Source organism: Mauremys reevesii, linkage group 7 (genome assembly GCF_016161935.1).
Source record: "Mauremys reevesii isolate NIE-2019 linkage group 7, ASM1616193v1, whole genome shotgun sequence".
Lineage (NCBI taxonomy): Eukaryota > Metazoa > Chordata > Testudines > Geoemydidae > Mauremys > Mauremys reevesii.
In genome coordinates, this window is record NC_052629.1 from 22,335,847 (window position 1) to 22,357,444 (window position 21,598).

Below are 21,598 nucleotides of genomic sequence, written 5' to 3' on the forward strand. Positions count from 1 at the left end.
ATTTTAATGTCTAAACACTACAGTGATAAATGCTCCATAAATTTTTAAGATAAACTATCCGCCACAGTCCTCTGGGACAAGCTTCATAATGGCAGCCTGGGAATTGAAAATGATGTTCTCTCTCGTGGATTTTCTGTGCATGTAGTGTATGCACCAAAAGGACTCTCCCTCTTTGTTTCGTAGAATTTATGAGTAATAAACATTAGTGATTAATATAGTCGTGTTTGCTTTATATAAAGCATAGAGTCTTCTAGCTCTTCAAAACCACGCAGTAGAAGATGGCTTTGGAATTTTTAAATTATTTGATCTGAAATCAGTCTAATTGTCCTTTAGTTATTTAATTTCCAAACTGTGTTTCCACATGGTCTTTGATTTTTTTGTCAGTAATGGATAGAACACTAGGAGAAAAATCATTAAATCTTTTTTGCTTCTCCTGATGTTAAGACAATAACTCAGTGCCTGTGTTTAATAATCATTGAAATGGTTGTCCTTGTGCATTTCTCATTGGTTTTTCATGGAACAAATTAAAGTCTATTTAATTAAAGCTGGAACATTGATAGTAGTTTGCTTCAGGGCAGTGACAGCTATCAAAATGTGCCAGGCAGCAAGTTGATGCTCATTATATACTCTTTTTAAGATTACTGCTTTGATGCAATTTTACAAGGATGATCTTGGGTCAGCCAGTACGTGGTTAGGCCAGTATTGCTGGTCCCTGTCTGAACTTGCAGTTCTCCCAGTTTTCTATGAAGGGGATTTTCTCTCTCTATATTTTTCTATATCTGTCACTAGTTGCTTAATCTATTTGTTTTAGTGGAAATATCACTATTTAGAACTGTCAAGAATTCTGATGCCATGTGCATGTCTTGTTAAAGGAAAGGTTTTTATATTATGTAGATTGTTACTTGATCACTAGCCAACCTCTGCCTGAGAGCCTAGAAGTTCCATGATAGATAAATGTATGAGCCAAAAAGGAACTTACTTTGGAGCCATTCTGGTTTGACTAATTAGTGGACCACATGATAAGAAAGCTCTAACTAGCCGTAAACAAGATGTATTAGGCCCAAAGGGACATTTTGAGACTGAATTATTTTCCTTTCCCTAGTGAAAAATTAGTGTGACATGTTATGTAACTCCAGGCATATGCAAAAAAATATATAACACAATAACCTTGTAATTGTGTTCTAAAATTGAGTTAGATATGTTAAGACATGACCATATTTTCTGTGATGATTTTAGGAATCTGTCTGGTACATCTTATAAATTCTGGTTGATATGAAATTGTGGAATCCTAGAATGCCTTGTATGTGGAATCTTCCATTTGGTCACGGGAGCTGTATAACATATTTACTGGACCAGGGATAATGGTCAGTTGTTAGCCTTAATGGTTGCCTATTGATTTTAAACACCTTGGGACCAATGGTTGATTGAAGTCAGGACAGCCAGTTTTCTCCATCTTCCCTGGAGGGTGCTCAGTTTTAGTGAGTGGAAAATCCCTATCTGCAGAACAAAGAAACCAGATATTACTGGTGGAACACATACGTTCAAGAGACACACAGGATGCTTTGTGCAAGAGAAAAGAAGAAGCTGGTGTGCTTTCATAGTGGTGGTGGGGTGTCCGATTTAACTGCAGGATCAGCTGAGGAAGAAGGAAACTAGCTGACCTAGAGAGTGAGAGAAACTCCATGATTAAGGGAAGAAGCCATGGGCTGTAGGAAAAGGATCCTAGCCACCCCAGAGAAGTCTCCAACATTGTGAGGAAACTGAGGCAGGGAAACAAGTATAGATGTATTTTATTTCGTACAGATCTGTGTATTTCTTGTGCAGTCTAAGTAATGAGTAATTTATTTTAGAATTCTGTGCAAAGTCTGTCTGTCTGTTTGCTTTCAGTATTACATGCCTCAGAAGAGTTAAATTGTAAGCCTGGAGTGCCCACACAGTTGGAGTTTTGGGAAGGGTGTACTAAAGTTTCTGGAGAGTATGAGGGGTCAGCACAGGTTCTGGGCCCTTGGCATATGGGCCACCTGGTCCCATTTTTGTGAAGGGAAAACAGACTGGCAGCATGAGCCCTGGAAATGTTCTGGAGAGGAAAAGGAAAGAGACAGTGCTGGAGCCTGCTCAGATCAAGGGAAGCTTCAAGCACATGGGTCCAGTGGATTGAGACGCAACAGAGCAGCCTGGGGATTGTCCTGTGGACGGAGCTTTACTCAGGGCTGACTGCGATACTGTTCTCATTTTCTTCATTAGCACATTAGACAACCTGCTATGAAGAGCGAAGGTAGATGCCATTATCTATATATTAGAGTTGATATGCCTGTTCTTTTATCTGGAATGATTTTTTTCCCACCGCAACAAAATACTTTCCCCATTTCATAGCTCGTGGGAGGATGTTTTCTGTGAGATGGTGAAGTTCAGGGATCAAATTGGATTGTTTTAGAGACCGCCTAATCTGAAGTCTTTCTAGCCTACTCTCTCCTCTGATACTCTGAATCACTTCTTCAGTCAAAACTTAAAGGCAAAGGAGGGTTTTGACTCTAATCTTTAAAGCAGCATATGTTTTGTGACAATTTCACAAAAGATCCAGAGCCTGTTGGAAAACAGGGTGGGGTTCATGTTCTGTTACTCTCAGAAAACCTCAGCCCAGAGTTCCTTGCTAATTTCCCCCCAAGGAAGAGAGAAATTTGAATCCTTAGCAAGTTGTCAGGAATCCCAGGTATTCCATATGGTTCCCACACTGGGAATTATGAGGCATCTCTGTATCTGGCATGGGAGAACATCTGCTAGCAGGAAAAAGTGAGTCCCCTCAGGAGTGGGCATTCCTTACAGTCCTGTTGCTCTGTGGAGTGGGCAGAGTGTTCCCGCCCCTGTATGGATAGGACCGCTTTTGCCACACCCCTGAAGTAGATGCTGGAACCCCCTCATGACTTGGAAGATGAAGATGACCACAAGGCCCTTTGAAATCACTGGGGCATCAGGAAGAAGTGGCCTACCACCTGAATGGCCAGCTAAACTCCTCATTATTTGGGGGGAAAAAATCTGCCACTGTTTCTATCTTGTCCCACTTACACTACAGCTCTCAGAAATATACAAAGTCCTTTCCAATATGTAGAACCATTGGTTATTAAAATATAAATACATTGCCAAACTCATACATCATAATGCTTATTTCTTTACTTTCAGGATTCCATGCCACAAAGCTATTCCCTTGAGGTCTGACCTAAAATCGAGTTCACCAGTAGGTGTCTTTTTATTGGCTGATGGGGATGTGGATCAGACCATTACTAGCCGGATGGTGACCTTTTTCACAAGCTAGGCCTAAGGAAGTTTTTTGTCCTTGGTAGAGTGACCCAGATTTGGATGCCAGATGTGCCATTAAACACCAATGCCAGTGTTTCTTGAGTGGAGGTGGAGGGAGACTAACAGGTGTTCCTAAAATGAATCCATCTTGTCATGTTTAGTCCTGTTGCCAAGTCCACAAAACTAATAACCTTAGTAGATGGCTCTTAACTATTTGGAGAAAGGAACATCTCCTTTTTTAAGTTGTTTTTCTCAGTTGTGTGTATTTCCGGTTCAGCCATCTAACTGAAATCAGTTTAATATGCATTTTCTTAAGAAATATGTAAATTAATAATTGCTTCATACATTATTCAAGAAAAAGCTTATTTTGTATCACTGATAGACCTTCTAATCTTATATAAAGATATGCTAATGGATTTAATTAAAATAATTATACTGGATAATGTACCCTGAACTTTACCCTAAAATAGTACATATTAATCATCATCAGTAGTCATATTTCTAGCTACAAAGACAATTACAATATTTGATTGATATTAGATAACAAACCAAATATTTTTCCTTTTTTTGTTTTTGTTTAAAGATTTGGCTTGAGTATTAGTAGTGTAATTTATCTGTGACATCATGACTCTTGGCGTTGGAAAGAGTTGTGATCATAAATAAATATGTGGACTTCTCTGCCTAGTGATTTATGGTCTATTCTGATTTAATTTTGAGAACCTGCAAGTGCCGTTGACTTAAATGTGAGCTGCAGGTGCTCAGCATTTCTTAGAATGATGTAGGGATCTGATTCTTTTTTGCCACTAAACATTTTTTTAAGGGGCTAAACTTATTCAGTAATGCAGATCTTTTTTCATATAAATAGTAAGATCCAAGACAAAGGGAGATAATTCTCCTTTTCTGAATGGCTGTGTTACATCTGCATCTGGAATATTATGTTCCTTCCTGGGCATTACATCACTAGAAATATACTGGCATAATGGAGGGAGATTGGAGAAAAGCAACAAAAATGATCAGAGACTATCACAGTTGACTTATTGAGAAAGATTTAAAAATAACTGTGTATTGCTGTCGTAGGGGCACATCTATAAATATTTGAATGGTGTAAAAACCAAGAAGGAAAAACAATTTATTATTATGTATATGAGGGTGTAACTAAGACTAAGCAGATATTAATAATCGACAGTCCTAGTTATTAGTGAGATGTGGAATAATGCCTTAGTGGAGGTGATGAAAGCCCTGTTGATAGGGACTCTGAAAATCAATTGGATAAAATACTAGAAAATGCATTGTAGAGTTAAGTCCTGCATTGATGGGGTGATGGACTTGGATGACTTAATAAGCGTTTTCTGTATCTAACTTCTATGATCATGTGTTTATAACGAGCTTTCCTATTATAGTATTGTTTCTGGAATAATTTGGCTGAGATCTCTTGGTTCTTGCCTCACCCCAGTTATTGATAATGTGGCAATCTTAAAGTAAAATTATAGTAATTTATTAATTTTGTAAAACTCAAATAATTATTGTTTTGAATTTTAACTTTAAAATTGCATTTTTGTGTGTGCACATTACAAATGTGTATATATACACACTCATTATAAATATATGCACAAACCTATCTTAAGAGCATTAAAGTCGTCAATTCAAGCATTTGATTAGGTAGTGCCAAAATTAAGGTTGCCTGTGCAATCTTAATTCAGCCCCTTTGTGGCGTATGCATATATGATCATATACTCTTTTCCCCAAAGAACCCTGCCTCATTCAGTGTACAGGATGGATGTTGCTCATTGGAATTGTTCGTTTCTTCTTCTTCTCATCATTCATTGTGTGTGTTCCTTTGCATTATTTACTCCACACCATACCAAACCCTTCACTTAATACAGAATTAACTTCTTCGTTGGCTAGTGCTCTTATTGTAGTATCTTAATTCTTAATGGATTTATCTTTACAACACTGTGAGGTCTGATGGCATTATCCACATTTTGCAGATGGAGAACTGAGGCACAGAGATCAATGCCTAAATTATCAAGTTCCAAGTAACTTTAGGTGCTCAATTTGATAAGCCATAGGCCTCATTTTTCAGAGTACCTAGAATTTTATTGCACTTCATATGTTCAGAGCAGAGCTCCCACTGATGTCAGTAGGAGCAGCGAGTGCTTCTGCAAATTGAACCCCCAGATATCTCAAGTTGGGTACCCAGAAAATGAGGAAGACACAGTGGCCACCTGTGAAGTTTTGGTTTAAGTGACTTGCTACGCATCATGTAGGAATTCTGGCAGAAGCGGGAATTGAATCGAGTTCTCCAGGGTGGCATTCAGCTGCCTTAACTATGAGCTCATTCTTCCTCTTCCTCCATTGTTTATTCACCAGAGGTTTATTCAACACACACCTTCCAACTTTTGCAACAAATGCCGCAGTGGTCCTACAGAACACAGCCTTATTCACTATACTGTCCTGATTCATTCCCAGAGCACTATCCATTCTGTACACCGAAGGAAACATGGGCCCTGTGGAAAAAGCGTGATCATGTAATTAATGATTGTCTCATGATTAAGGCCCTTAGTTTTCAGTTTTTATTTTGTTTTACATTTTCTGGGAATTTATGTGTTCATTACCAAAAAAATTAAAAAAATGGATGAAAATTGCTGCAAAAAATTAATGTTACAATTTTCTGGGTAAATAGTGTTAATATCACTGTTTTTTAACTTTTAAAAAAACTCTAATAATCTTAAATGTAGATGGGTACAATTTTTTTTAAGTTTCAACCCATTTTAGCATGAAAAGTAATTTATTATTGGTTTTGAATGCTGATAGCATGGAGAGTTATCTGTAAAGCTGGTAATCATCTAAGACTGGAAAAGACATCGATAGGTCATCTTGTCCAGTCGGACTCAGATAGTGAACAAGAGGACTTGGGTTTCTACTGCATGTCCTAGCCCCACCCTGGTCCATGGTTTGGGCAGCCACAGTTCCAGCCACCATCTCCCTACCCGCAGAGGCCAAACTGAGACCTCTGGCAAACCCAGAGGCAACAAGCCTCACAGATCCCTAGCGTGGCATACCAGGCACCCTCCTTTAGCAGCGGCTTCAAAGGTGGCAGACCCTCCTGAGCTATTGGGGGAAGGAATGGAAACCAAATCAGAAAAAGAGGATATTCCTCCAGTCCATCTTTCACCATCCTCACTTGACAAGGCAGTGATGCCCCCTCCGCCTTTCTTGGTGGATGGCTTTAAATCATTCCAGCGCCTAGCCCAAAGAGCGGCTGAAGTCCTCCATAAAGTATCTGAACCCCATCAAAAACTGGTGGACATTCTCTACTCTTCCAGCTCTACCAGAGGCCCTCCTAGACCCTGTTAGGGTCATATGGCAGACACACAAACAGGCGGACAAAAAGTACTATTTGCTAGCAAAGGGCACAGAATTTTTGTTTTCCCACCCACCTCCTTCATGGAAATGTGAGTTTGTAATGAAGTAACACAGTCTCTGCAAAGACATTTCTAATCACACCTCTGCGTTTTACTGTTAGTCAGCAGAAGAGATATACAGATCTAAAAAATAAATAAATATGTTCCTTATTATTTATCCATGTAAATAATCGATTTAAAAAAAAAAGACTCCAGAGGCGATCCTGTCAATTACAGGCTGCTAGCCCTAACTTCAGTACCAGGCAGACTAGTTGAAACTGTAGTAACGAACAGAATTATCAGACGCACACATGAATACTATATGTTGGGGAAGAGTCACACAGCTTTTGTAACGGGAAATCATGCCTCATCAATCTATTAAAATTCTTTGAGGATGACTGCACCATACCTGAAAGGGGGGGTGCAGGATGGGAGACGTTCTCTGGGCTTGCCAGAGTAAGGGTAGCAGTGCTTTGTGGGTGGGGGAAAAAGGAGGTCAAGCTGCTGCAAAAGGGGTGGCTGGGGGTCAGCATGGACAACGTTGACTCATGCCCCTGGGAATGTAAGTGCGACACACTTTAAAAGGGACAAGTTTGCTCAGTAGCCCTTTCTCCAAACATCAAGGAAGGCAGCACCTTGCTTGGGGGAGTTCAGGGCTCCTATGATTGGTACAGCAGGGAGCCAGCTCCTCTTTCTGATGGCCCACCTTAACTCTATGATGGGGGCTGGTGGAAGCCCCTGGTAGTTATTTGAATGAATATGGAATTGTGTGTACTGTACACTACTATCTGATGGGTAGTCACAGGTATCTAATAATAAAGCTGTGTCCTGATTAAATCCCTATGAAGTGTCTTCTGTCCTTCATTTGGTATAGTCTGATAACATCAACAAGCATGTGGACTGGGGTGATCCAATTGATATAGTTTACTTGTCTTATAATGCCTCTGGATTTCTACAGGTTTGCGGGACTTCATTTAGTGTTCCTAATTTTTTTTCATTATTGTTCCATTGGCAAGTCTCTCAATCTGTTCCTACTCTTGGGTGGAACCATTCCAACATATGGTGATAAGAGGAATTTGCCTCTTCTATTCAAGTAGTTTCTGTTTATATTGAGGGAGAGAGGGAGGGATAGCTCAGTGGTTTGAGCATTGGCCTGCTAAACCCAGGATTGTGAGTTCAATCCTTGAGGGGGCCACTAAAGGAGCTGGGGCAGCAAAACCAGTACTTGGTCCTGCTATAGAAGGCAGAGGGCTGGACTCAATGAGCTTTCAGGGTCCCTTCCAGCTCTATGAGATAGGTCCATCTTGTAATATTGTACAACTCCCTTATTTTTAATTTCTCTCCCTTTCAGTGAACTCTGCATCGTAACTTTAAATTGTGGTAACTGTCAAACTGGTGTTTACACTAAGGTCATTGCTGTGTTTTTAATTTTTAGGGGGCTGCACTTAAATACTTGCCAACTATTGTCAATGATGTGAAATTGGTATTTGATCCAAAAGAACTTAGGTAAGTAATGTTAATAAAGTAATGTACTGTGTACTTCCTATTGTCTACATCTACATTTTTGTGTTTGAACTTGTGTATAATTATTTAATGCACAACATTTTATATGAATTTTTATTGCTATCTTGGTAAGTTGAATCCCTAGGACAAGAAATTATAATCATCTGTGATATTGCACTTTGATCAAAATTCATTGCTTCAGCCATCTTCAGGAGTATACATACATATTTTTATTTTAAAGTAAAATGTGTGGTAGGGAAGCTTATAATTTTTTCTTGACAAATTTGCAAGCCTGTCTAGTAAAGATCATCTAATGAGATGCCAAAAATTGTAAATCACGTGAGTGATATCAGACATAGTTCATGTGTTTCATGCATCACTCTGCACCTCAGTTGATTTGAATAATGATAGCTTTGTTTTAGTTCAATGCACACTAGTTGTTTGTGGAAATTTTACTAGAGCAAAAACAGTCATCTCTCCATGGACCCCTTTTACAAAAAAGGTAAAGGGGAAAATTTGTTTAAAAACAAATAACTAAGAGTTTGTAGCACCGCTAATGTGTTTTTTTTTATAGTAATCTATTTTAGATGTTTTGATTGCACAGAGACTACATTGTCGTTAATTGTATAGTCTGTGATTTTATTGAGGTAGTTAAGAGAACACTCCAAGTGTTGTTAAAAATAAAATGTGAAAATTCAGAGTTAATTTTTAAAAAAATAAATGTTTGGAGGATGGAAAATGAGAAGGTTATAATTCAAATACCAAATTTCAGTTTGGAAATACTCTGTACAAAAAAAATCATAATTATTGCTGAAATTTTTCATTGCACCCAGAAACTAAAATATAACTTTTCATTTACCTATTCTGCATGCCTCTATATATCCTTTTCCACTAGGTCTCCTGGGGCCATGAGTATAGAGTTCCAAGACTAAGCCATTTCTGAAAGATGTATGGTTGCAAAAAGTATTGCAAAATCTGTCCAAAAGTGAAATACTGGCCATTGGGCCATCTTACTAAAGGATGTTGTAAATTTTCCATCACTTTAAGTATTTTAATCAAGATTGGATGTCTTTCTAAAAGATATGCTTAGCTCAACCACAAGTTATAGGGCTTGATGCAGGAACTACTGGATCAAGTTCAATGACCTCTGTTATGCAGGTTGTCAACCAGGTCCCTTCTGGTCCCAAAGCCTGCGATTTTTTTTCTGCGTCAGTCTCCGTTCTGTCCCTACCCTAATCGAAGCTGTTCACATAAAGGATACTTACTATAATACTTCTTCCCCTACCTAAGTAGCAGGCTTTTGCATTTATAGTAAATCATATTTATGTTTTAATTGTCTTATGTGCATTTCCTCTGCACCTCAGTTTGATTTTGAAATACATAAGCCGAAATGAAAAATGGAGAAGCTGTATGCTGCTACAAGAGTAGAGCCTTATTCATCTGTAGTGGCGTGAGGGAGAAAAATGAAGAGTAGAAATAAATATATTGGCCAAAATAATTTAAACTAATTGTGAACACTGAATTGCCTTTCTATAACTCCTCACTATGTAGAAAAGGGCTTGGTCTTCCTCAGCTCCCCCTTCCACCCGCCCAAAAAAATGTTTACTGAACTAACTGGTCAATTTCTTCTCTAGCTATAGACATTTGTTTTTATATATTTTTGAGAAATTAACATATTCCTTTTCTTAATTGCCCATTTTTATATAGCAAGCTGTTTACAGATTTCATCCTAAATGTTCCAGCGGGCCGGCTCACAATTCAGAAGCTGTACTGTTTGATCGAAATAGTTCACAGTGACCTCTTCACGCAGCATGGTAAGCAAAGCCCTGGAAATCATTACATTGTCACATTATTCATTGTCTCTAAACCGCTGTCAGTGTCAGTTTTGTCCTCACTGCAGAAGGTAGTGGAGGTTGCAACCAATTAAAGTTGTTCCACTACAAGGACAAGCAGATTTAGACTATGTAAGAAAATGCTAATTGACAGTTAGTGTAGGTGGTAGATCATGGAGAAATGAAGGCAAAAACTTGTAATTTGTAATTTAAAAGAGCATTAAACACAGTGTAATTGGCTTGGATTGTAATTTTTAAAATATGAAATTGTCACTTTCGCATTTCTGTAATGGAATTTTGTGTCAAGGAAATTGAGAGAGAGAACTCGACCTTTCTGTTTTATTTTTTAAATACTTCCCACAAATTAAATACATTGACACTATACCATGCACCCACATTTTCATTCCACTTTGCAGTTAGTGGCCCAATGTAAGACCAGTTCAAGTGGTTATTTTATGGATTATCTAGCTTTTCATTTGAGGTACAGTATTGCCTTTCTTTCTAGATGGCTATAGTGTAGACCAAAGTGTTGTTTCCTGGTGAGATAAGTTAACACAGTGAGCAATTAACTGTTGCCCTCTCCTCCCTTCCTAGTAATCTCTTCAATTTTGTCAAAGTTCTAAGGGCCTGAGGGGAGAGAGGCGAAGTCTTTCTCTTCATTTAGATGTTTTGTAGTGATCAAGTAGGGTGAATGAATTTAACCAGGATAGCTTAAAAGGAAGCTGTTAAACCATTTAGACCCCAAATTTAGGGTATGTCTACACTACAAGAGTAGTTCGATTTAACTTAGGTCGAATTTGTGGATTCGACCTTATGAATTCGAATTTGTGTATCCACACTAAGGACACTAATTCGACTTTGTGAGTCCACACTAATGGGGCAAGCGTCGACATTGGAAGCGTTGCATTCTGGACAGCTATCCCACAGTTCCTGCAGTCCCCGCTTCCCATTGGAATGCTGGGTAGAGCCCCCAATGCCTGCTGGGGGAAAAATGTGTCGAGGGTGGTTTTGGGTAACTGTCGTCATTCAACCGTCACTCCCGCCCTCTCTCCCTGAAAGCGCCGGCGGGAAATCTGTTCGCGCACTTTTCTGGTCAGTGACAGCGCGGACGCCACAGCACTGCGAGCATGGAGCCCGCTGCGATCATCGCTGCACTTATGGCCGTTGTCAACTCCTCGCACCTTATCGTCCACCTCTTCCACAGTCAGCTGCTGAGAAATCGGGCGAGGAGGCTCCGGCAGCGCGGTGAGGACATGAAGTGTCAGAGTGGCACAGACCTCTCAAAGCACGGGATCGCGCGGAGATCATGGTGGCAATGGGTCACGTTCATGCTGTGGGACGGCGATTCTGGGCCCGGGAAACAAGCATGGACTGGTGGGACCGCATAGTGCTGCAGGTCTGGGATGAATCACAGTGGCTGCGAAACTTCAGGATGCGTAAGGGCACTTCCTTGAACTGTGTGACTTGCTGGCCCCTGCCCTGAAGCGCCAGGACACCCGGATGCGAGCAGCCCTGAGTGTGCAGAAGCGAGTGGCCATAGCCCTCTGGAAACTTGCCACGCCAGACAGCTACCGGTCAGTAGCGAACCACTTTGGCGTGGGCAAATCTACCGGGGGGTTGCTGTGATGCAAGTAGCCCACGCAATCGTTGACCTACTGCTCTCAAAGGTAGTGACCATGGGAAACGTCCAGGTCGTCATAGATGGCTTCGCCGCGATGGGATTCCCAAACTGCGGTGGGGCTATAGATGGCACTCACATCCCTATCCTGGGACCGGCCCACCAGGCCAGCCAGTATATTAACCGAAAGGGCTACTTTTCAATGGTGCTGCAAGCACTGGTGGACCATAGGGACGTTTACCAACATCTACGTCGGGTGGCCGGGCAAGGTTCATGACGCGCGTGTTTTCAGGAACTCTGGTCTGTTTAGTCGCCTGCAGGAAGGTAGTTTCTTCCCGGACCACAAAATAACTGTTGGGGATGTGGAGATGCCTACAGTGATCCTCGGGGACCCAGCCTACCCGCTAATGCCCTGGCTCATGAAGCCCTATACAGGCGCCCTGGACAGTGACAAGGAGCTCTTCAACTACCGGCTGAGCAAGTGCAGAATGGTGGTGGAGTGTGCTTTCGGACGTCTCAAGGGGAGATAGAGGAGCTTACTGACTCGCTCGGATCTCAGCGAAACCAATATCCCCATTGTTATTGCAGCTTGCTGTGTGCTCCACAATCTCTGTGAGAGCAAGGGGGAGACCTTTATGGCGGGATGGGAGGTTGAGGCAAATCGCCTGGCTGCTGATTACGCTCAGCCAGACACCCGTGCCATTAGAAGAGCCCAGCGGGAAGCGCTGTGCATCCGGGAGGCTTTGAAAGCTAGGTTCCTCAGAGAGCAGGGTAACCTATGACTGTCCAGTTGCTTTACAGAGAAGCTGAACCTGCCCCTGTTTCACTTACTATTCACTTTTTTCAGCGGTTACATACCCCGTTCCCCAGGTTTCCCCCCTTCCAACAGACGTTTAAAAGTAAATTTATTGGAACATTTTTAATTCACAAAGTTTTCTTTACTGACGAAGTCGCGTTAAAGGGTTCAAACAGGGACGCAGACTGTGGTGGGTACGGTGTGCAGTGATGTACAGGCCGCTTCTACACTCGAGGACTGACAGGCTCCTGCTCCTACAGCGGTCTCTGGGGGGAGGACGGTTACAGGAGGGTGTGCAGGAAGGGGTGGGTTTGCAGGAAGGGGTGAGGGGTGTGTGGGAAGGGTGAGTAGGTGTGGGGGGATGAGGGCTCTGGCTGGGACTCAGGGCATCGGAGAGGTTCATGGCTAGGGTGGAAGGGCATGGTAAGGGCAGCCTGCCTTGCCATTTGTGGATGCCAGGCGCTCGGACCCTGGGACAACATACACCTCCCAGACTGACCTGGGACAGCAGACACCTCGCAGAGTGACCCGGGTGCCTAGTGACTGCACTCTGTGTGTGACCTGCTGTTGATCCTGCCCCCATGTCTGTACTCTGTTAATGGTGGCTGTCCTATGCAATTAACAAACCCCTCCCCCCCCTTCACACAAAGTCTTCTGCAAAGAAACATGACAGAAACAGTAATGAACAGCAAACTATTTTTAATACTCAACTACACAGTTGGGGGATGAAACTGGGATTTGGGATCGGGTGAGCCAGGAAGGCAAGCAATTCTCATACTTTAGGGAATGAGAGCTGTTTGGTACATGAGCGCTCTGCTGGGGTGGAGTGACAGTTTTCACGGCCCCTAGCGCCCCTCCTTCTTGTGATTTTGGGTGAGGGGGGGACAGGACTTTGTGGCGGGGGAGGGCGGTTGCAGATACAGTTCAGGGGGGCTCTCTGCTCCTGCCTGCGGTCCTGCAGAACATCCACAAGGCGCCGGAGCGTGTCCGTTTGCTCCCTCATTAGTCCAAGCAGCGTTTGAGTCGCCTGCTGGTCTTCCTGCCACCACCTGTCCTCCCGTTCGCTGTGTGAGCGCTGCTGCTGAGAGAGGGTCTCCCTCCACTGGCTCTGCTGGGCCGCCTAGGCTCTGGAGCAGGCCATCAGTTCAGCGAACATCTCGTCCCGAGTCTTTCTTTCGCCACCTAATCTGCGCCAGCCTCTGTGAGGGGGATGCCGGGGCAGTTCGGGAAAGAGCCGCAGCTGTGTGATGGGAAAAAGGAAGTGATTTCCTTGCAAAGATACATGTTTGCGAACACTGAACACAGTCTACTCAGTTTCTGTGAACAAGACCATACAGGGCACCTAATCTCATGTGCTCTCAGGACAAGTTCGAATTTTCGCTTTCATTGCCTGGGGTCTTACACTGGAGATCGGACAAGCGGGGCAGGACAGCAGAATCCGTGTAGCAGCCAGGCCTGGTAAGCCGTAAACTTTAGGCTGCTTAACAGTTAATGGATAGCAGTGCCCTCCTGCTGCAGGCAATCTGGAAAGCATAAAGTCTGACCCTGTTCCAGCCCCTCGCGGCTGTCCCCAGGAAAGATCCCTGTATGCTTTTCCTCTGCAGCCTCCACCACGTGGCTGTTAAACGACGGTCATTGTTATGCAAAGGAAAAGTCAAGCATTCACAATAGTAACATTAAAGTAATTCCCCTAATTAGATGCAGCAGTCCTCGAGCGAGATCACCCTGAGGCGGGTCACCAGGAGAAACAGAGAGCGCATGCTGCGTGAATCCCTGCACAGACCAGGGCCCTATGCTGCCATGGTGGTCGAGGCAATGCTCCCACTATACCTCAGGATGGCCTGGCGCGGAAGAGTGTGCTTCCACGGAGCACCCAATAAGGCACCTCTCCCCAGGAACCTCCTGCGGAGGCTTTTCGAGTACCTCTCCGAGAGCTTCGTGGAACTGTCCCAAGAGGATTTCTGTTCGATCCCTATATGCATTGACCTTCTTTTCATATAGTTTTTATTCCTGTTTTTTAAAAAATAAATGTTTACGTGTTTATAGCACTTACCGACTGATCCTTCCCCTGATTCAGAGTCCGGGTTAACGGCCGGGGAGGGTTGGTAGGGGATCTCTGTGAGGATGATGAAGAGATCCTGGCTGTCGGGGAAAGCAGTATTGTAAGCGCTGTCGCCTGCCTCATCCTCCACAAACCCTTCCTCATCTTTCCCATCGGCGAACATCGCCGAGGAACTGCCCGTCGACATTATCCCATCCTCAGAGTCCACGGTCACTGGTGGGGCAGTGGTGGCAGACCCACCGAGAATGGCATGCAGTGTCTCGTAGAAGCGGCATGTCTGGGGCTGGGCGGAGCGTCCGTTTGCCGCTTTGATTTTTTGGTAGCCTTGTCTCAGGTCCTTGATTTTCATGCGGCACTGCGTTGCATCCCGGCTGTATCCTCTGAGTGCCATGGCTTTGGAGACCTTCTCGTAGGTCTTTGCATTCCGTTTTTTGGAGCGCAGCTCCGAAAGCACAGACTCATCGCCCCACACAGCGATCCGATCCAAGACTTCCCAGTCAGTCCATGCTGGGGCCCTCTTTCTACTCTGAGATTGCATGGACTCCTCTGCTGGAGAGCTCTGCATCGCTGCCAGTGCTGCTGAGCTCACCACGACGTCCACACAGGAAATGAGATTCAAATTGGCCAGACAGGAAAAGGAATTCAAATTTTCCCAGGGCTTTTCCTGTATGGCTGATCAGAACATCTGAGCTCGGACTGCTGTCCAGAGCATCAACAGAGTGGTGCAGTGTGGGATAGCTCCCGGAGCTACTAAGTTCGATTTGCATCCACACCTAGCCTAATTCGACATAGCCATGTCAAATTTAGCGCTACTCCCCTCGTCGGGGTGGAGTACCGAATTCGAACTAAAGAGCCCTCTAGGTCAAATTAAATGGCTTCCTGGTGTGGACGGGTGCGCGGTTAATTCGAATTAACGCTGCTAAATTCGAATTAAAGTCCTAGTGTAGACCAGGCCTTAGATTTGATGGGTTCTTTTTTAAAAGCTTTACAAATCTTAATAGTAATAAATGCTGTATTTATGAAACTATAACTGAGCAGTGAAAAATAACTTTTGGATTTAAATGTCTCCCTGAAGTGTTTGCAAGCAGACTGTCTTATTCTGGTGTGTGTATATGTATATATATGGACCATAAAGTAAAATGGGCTATAAAAGAGAGCAGACTAATTTCACTGCCCAATTTATATGAAACTACTACAGTTTGGATGAAGAAAAATAATTTTTTAATTTAAAAAATATGGTCAGTCTTGATTATTTAAGGGAATTTTAGTAATACTGCTAAGGATTTTAAAGAAAATTAAACCTGACAGTATGTATTTTAATGTATCTATTTTGTGGCTAACAATTTTACAGATTTAACAAACATAATTCCTTCTTTGTCTGAAATGATTATAAAAAGAAGCCACTTAGGTGAGAGAAGTAACAAGTTACAGGGACTTGAACCTTTCTGGAAGGCTGTGGTCCTTTTTTTATCTAGTGTCGATTTTACTTGTAGGTAAAGATGACACACTGAAAAACTAAATGAAGTCTGAACTTAGTGATTGGAACATAGAGTAGTACGACTTTGATAAATAGGCTTCCTCAGCGTTGCAAGGTGTGCAAGGCAACTCCTCTCGACACCCCCTCCACAAAAGAAAACCCACCCCAAACTCAATTTAAAAGTTTGTGTCCTATTGAAAAGAAAAATGCATTGACATTTTTATTTAAGATTATAGTGTACATTTCATGGGCTATATGACTTTCCATTCTTAACCTATATTTCTCAGGAATTTAGTGATTATGTTGGAAAAAATCCTTTTGTTGCTAAAATATTGGGGAGAGGAGCTAGATAAAAAATTGTTGGGGAAATAGTTCTTAAAATTATTCGTAAGAGGAGTATAAAACTGATTTTTCAGAGTGCATTAGTCCTTAACACCCAACATTTTGAAAGGGCTGTGCAATAGATGCTGCTCCTTAAAATGCACAAGTTACCCTCTGCACCAGTAATGTTCTGTAGTTATCTGAATTATATGTACCTTCATAGCACCATACTGTAAAAATGTAGTCCTAAATGTATGGAGTAATTGCTTTTCCTGTTTTGATATTTTTTTAAATAAATGGATTGGTTAAACCCAGTGTATACACATGCACAGATATTCTGAAGCAGTATATATGCTTTCACATGCAGAAAGCCTGCCTGAGAATAACAGCTCCCAATGGTTCACAGATCATTTAGTGTATTAGGAGGCAAATTTAGCAGATGGCTAATAAAATAAATTACATGCATCTTTCATAATAAGATGACTCTGGCACATAAATGCAGGAATGTATATAGTAGAGATAAGAAACGATCTAGAAACAGGAAGAAGGGTCAAAATGCAACAACATGAATGTAAAATGCACTACTATGTACAAAGGAAATTAAAGGGTAAAAACTTACTCTAAGGTTACTTTGTGGGCTAAAATAAATTTGTAAAAGCAAGGAAGCATGATAGCATATGCATAAAACTTCTTACATCACATTGTACTTGCATGTCCCTAAAACTGAAATAAGTGTGGTATACCCTCTAGAACCAATGATCTATGTTAAAGGTACTGAGTAAAGTCGTCTCACACTTCAGGAGAGACTGGATGGTTAATGAGATTGATAATGAGAGTCAGAAACTCCACCAGCAGCATCCAGAACAGCTGTATCAGCAGAGCTGCATGGAACGAGGTCTGGTAGAGCCATCCTCTGTTTACACACCTGGGACTATGACATTAAATGCTTAGTAACCTCAGTAGATGAGGTTGAACAAGCTACAGTAAAAGCTGTTTTATCTGGCATATTGGGAGAATGATGGGTGCCGGTAAGTGAAAAATACCAGTTAACTAAGAGGGAAGGAGTTTGGGTGCGGGGGGGGGGGGCGGGGAGCATGTGAGGCGGTGTGGGGTGCCGGATCCATGGGGCATTCACCTCGGGCAGCTCCCCACAAGTGGTGACCTGTCCCGGCTGCTCTTAGGCGGAGGCACGGCAGATGACTCTGTGCACTGTCTCTGCCCACAGAGAGCCGAAGAGCTAGCGCTTGAGGCAGGGGCAGTGTGCGGAGCCACCTGCTGCGCTTCCACCTAGGAGCAAACGGGACAGGTCACCGCTTGCGGGGAGCCTCCCAAGGTGAGTACTGCCAAGAACCGGCACCCCGCATCCCGTCCTGTGCCTCAACCGGCTGCCCTGAGCCCTCTCCTGCACCCAAATTCCCTCCTAGAGCCTGCGCTCCACACCCCCTTCAGTACCAACCGGACTATAAATGGAATTTCAATGAAGATCAGAAATGCCGATTTATAGAGCTTTCCAGTTGGTGAAGTGCTGGATAAAACAGTATCATGAACAAGCCAGAAACTGCACCAGCCAAAGCCGTAGCTATTGCACTAGCAGAGTAGTTCAGCAGGATCTTCATGCTGTCTAGGCCCCTAAGAAATAACTGTAACTTGACATTTTCCTGTTATGTTTCTGGTCATCTGTGATAACCTCCTCATGTTGGTGTCTAACAGCAAGAGGAATAAAGCAGACTCCTTAGCCAATGGCATATGGGGAGGAGTAGAAGCAGCTTTCAAAGCCCTTGAGGTTTCTGGTGGTCAGAAATGGTGTGGAGATGTCAAAGTAAATCAATCATGTGGTGAATACTTCACATTTCAGTATTTGCGTGGTGTTGGAGGGCAGGCTATGAAATGTGAGGGGATTGATTGAATGGTGAAGAAAGGTGAGGGTGACAGACTGAGCAGATGGTAAGAGAGGATGTGGTGATGGGAGAGGGTACTCTTCTCTGGAAGACCATTTTAATGGTTTGGGGTTCATTTATGTGTAGTGTTAGACATATGCATAAAGTCTGGTTATAAAATGTGTATAACTACTAAATAACAGCATGACCATTAGGAAAAATATGCTATCAAAGTACATGCCACTAGAGAACAGGACAGGTTTTATTTGTGGTATTTCCAACTAACTTCATAAATCAGAATGCCTGGAATACATGGATTTCAGAAGACTTTGGGATATTTTCTCCACACATTTCCCCCTTCTCCCCAAGCAGCTGAAGTATCAGTTATTGACAATTCTGGAGGAAACATACTGAACCATAATGAATGGTCTTTATTCTTTATGGCAACCTTGGGTTCCTTAATAAACATGAATGTGTTCTTTGGTAGTCCAAATTATCTGCATGATTACAGTGATACTGTATATCCAAGTAAGATACAGGATTTTGCATTTGTATTGCAGCCTGTTTCTTCAGAATAGGTGATTTAGGACATATGGGAGCAGTGAATTTATTTACTTATTTTATCCACTGCTGTGCCATATTCTCTGTATAAGGAATTTTGTTCCCTCTGAAAGTCCTAGATTACTCCTTTCCCTTTATAGAACCTACATTACTTTTAGCAGGATTCCTGTTGCTTTGGAGGGAAACTCCTATACAATACTTTAATTTCGTTGCTTGTTCTGTTTCTGTAGTGTCGAAGAAAAACTCAGTTCTCACTTTTTGTTTGGATGCAGCAAAATCAAATACTTTATTATTTCTCAGGGATTACCATGGAGGAGACAGCAGGAGGAGACACAGGGTCTGGGGTCTCTCTAAAAACAATAACAGCAAGCCTACCTTTTACAGACAATTTCTAGCAATAAGCACAGACATAAAAAACAAAAAAAACATTTTTTTTTGTTTTATACTTTCCTGCTATCTCACTAGAAAAACAAGACTGCAAGACTGCACATTGCAGGTCGTAATAACTAACTTTCACACACATCACTCTTTACATTATTATCTCTTCCCACACGTCACCAGGGTCACAGTTAACCTAACTCATGCTAACTAACATTCATTAAGATCTCTTCAAAACCTTGTTAATTATTTACTGGCTTCCACAGTAGTGATTCAAAATGGAGAACTTGTACCAAAAAGGACAGAGGTTGATTGGCTAATTTTAAACACTAATCAGTCAAAGGAACATCAAACAGGGAAACTTTGTTGGTGAGGAATTATCAGTTGACTTCCAAGACCCACACTTTTCAAGGCCTGTGACCATTTCCAAATTTTCTACATAAACTTCCAAGTATAACATAGAACTCTGTACAGACAGATTCTGCTTTGGGTATTCATCACATTCCTAGCTTTAAGACAATGAATATTCACTACTGTTTGAAGAAAAAATTGTTTTCTTTTACTGCTGGAAATTATTCCCCTACTAATAGAACCAAACCAATTTATATAAATTTGTGAGGGTCATAGTCATTGAGTTCCATCCAAAGGCTACTTTGTACATCTACTTTAGTCTGTTAGATGTCCCCCTAGTTTTATATCCTCACTTATATCCTCATTTTTCTGAAGCTTGATAGATAAATTAGATTTCCCTTGAGGGGAAACAAACAACTAATTATCTTGGTCTTTCTTTGGCATGGACAAAGCTCTTGGGAAATGATACCCAAACTTCTCTCTCCTCTCACAAAAGAACCATATTTAAATTGTTTCTACATTCATTTGTCCTCAATCTGATTTGACAGAACAGTTACTGTAAGGGCATTAAAAAGATCATTTGGTCACAGTTATGTTGTTAGAGAAATTCATTAGAGTCTTTGACAAAACATTATTGCCTTGGAATTGTATTATATAGATGTTCCAAGTGTGTTCTGTTTGATTTGCAAGAGTTATTCAAAATCTAGAGGCTAATGCTTTTTCACTCCTTTTTATGGTTTTCTGGAGGATTTCTGTTTTTGGTTTATGCAGTTTGTAGCTATATTAATATTGGAAGCAGCGTGGTCAATAGGAATAAAGTGTGGGACTGAGAATGAGAATATGTGGAGTCAGTATCTTGAACAAGATACTTAACATTTCTGTGAATTTGTAGAGATTTTCAAAAGAAAGTTAAGTGGGTCAGGTGCCCAAATCCCTTTGGAATTCAAGGGAATTAGGTGCCCAGCTCCGTTAAAAATCCCAGCTTTCATTTCTAAAAATTGGGATGCTACTTTCTTACTTTGTAAAGCATTTTGAAGTCTAATTCTGCACAGTACTGAGTGTTTTGATATTTAGAAATTAAAATCCTGATTCAGCCAGGTACTTGGATACATGCCTAACTTTAAGAATGCAAGAGACAAGGTGGGTGAGAAAATATCTTTATTGGACTGACTTCTGTTGGTGGAAGGGACAAGCTTTCAAGCTTCACAGAGCTCTTCCTCAGGTCTGGGGAAGGTAACCAGAGTGTCCAAGCTAAATGCAAGGTGGTATTGATGGTCAAGCTTAAGGGGTTTATACATGTTGTATGAGACCAAGGGTGCAATTAACATCTCTGCAGTCGTAGGATAAAGAAAGATTAGTTAGCAGCTGGGTTTGTTACAAATTGTTGTAATAAGCCATAAAAGCAGTATCTCTGTTAAGTCCATAGTTTTTTTAGTGTCCAGGAGAGTTATGAATTTAAGGTCCTAGGCTTGTCTTTGAAAATGTTGTGTAGGTTTCCTTTGAGGATGAGGAATGAAAGACCAGATATGGAGTGATCGCTTTGTGAAAAAAGTGTTCACCCACAGGTGATAGGATGTTTTTGTCTTTTATAATTTTTCTCTGAGAGTTCATTCAAGAGCGTAGTGCTTGTCTTGTTTCACCCACATAGTTGTTGAGGCATTTGATGCACTGGATGAAGTACACCACATGTTATGATAGCATGTGTAGGACCATGGATCTTGAAAAGGTATGTTTTGTGGGGCACTGATCTTCATAGCAGTGGTGATAAGCCTGTAGGATTTGCATCTGTTCTGGCAGGGTCTGGTGCTGCATTGAGTTACATAGGGAGTGGGCATGTGTGTATATATATGTATTTGAATACACTGGTTTTGCAATAACCTAATGGATGCTTTAAACTATAAATGTATTTAATTTTTGTTATGGATGTTGTTAATGACCTAAAATATACAACTCAGACTCCAAGATTTGGTTTTATACTAATGATTTATCTGCTTAGTCATGGTATAACTATTTTCAACTATTTTTCAGTAGCTTGAGCTCTTTTGTAAAACAAAGCCAAGTGTCAACTGAATTATGGGTTTTTAGCTGAAAAATCAGGTGATTTCTCTATTAGAAAATTGCTTG

The 21,598-nt window shown here is 41.8% G+C and overlaps 1 protein-coding gene across 4 annotated transcripts in view; it reads left to right on the top strand.

Annotated features, from left to right (window-relative positions):
- Window positions 1-21,598, top strand: part of DOCK1 (dedicator of cytokinesis 1) — a 521,945-nt gene that overhangs the window by 138,058 nt on the left and 362,289 nt on the right. For all 4 annotated transcript variants that reach the window (XM_039480741.1, XM_039480742.1, XM_039480743.1 and 1 more), the window contains exons 24-25: window positions 8,134-8,204; window positions 9,909-10,015. In XM_039480741.1, coding sequence (XP_039336675.1) covers window positions 8,134-8,204; window positions 9,909-10,015 — 178 coding nt within the window. The remainder of the gene's footprint in view (window positions 1-8,133; window positions 8,205-9,908; window positions 10,016-21,598) is intronic.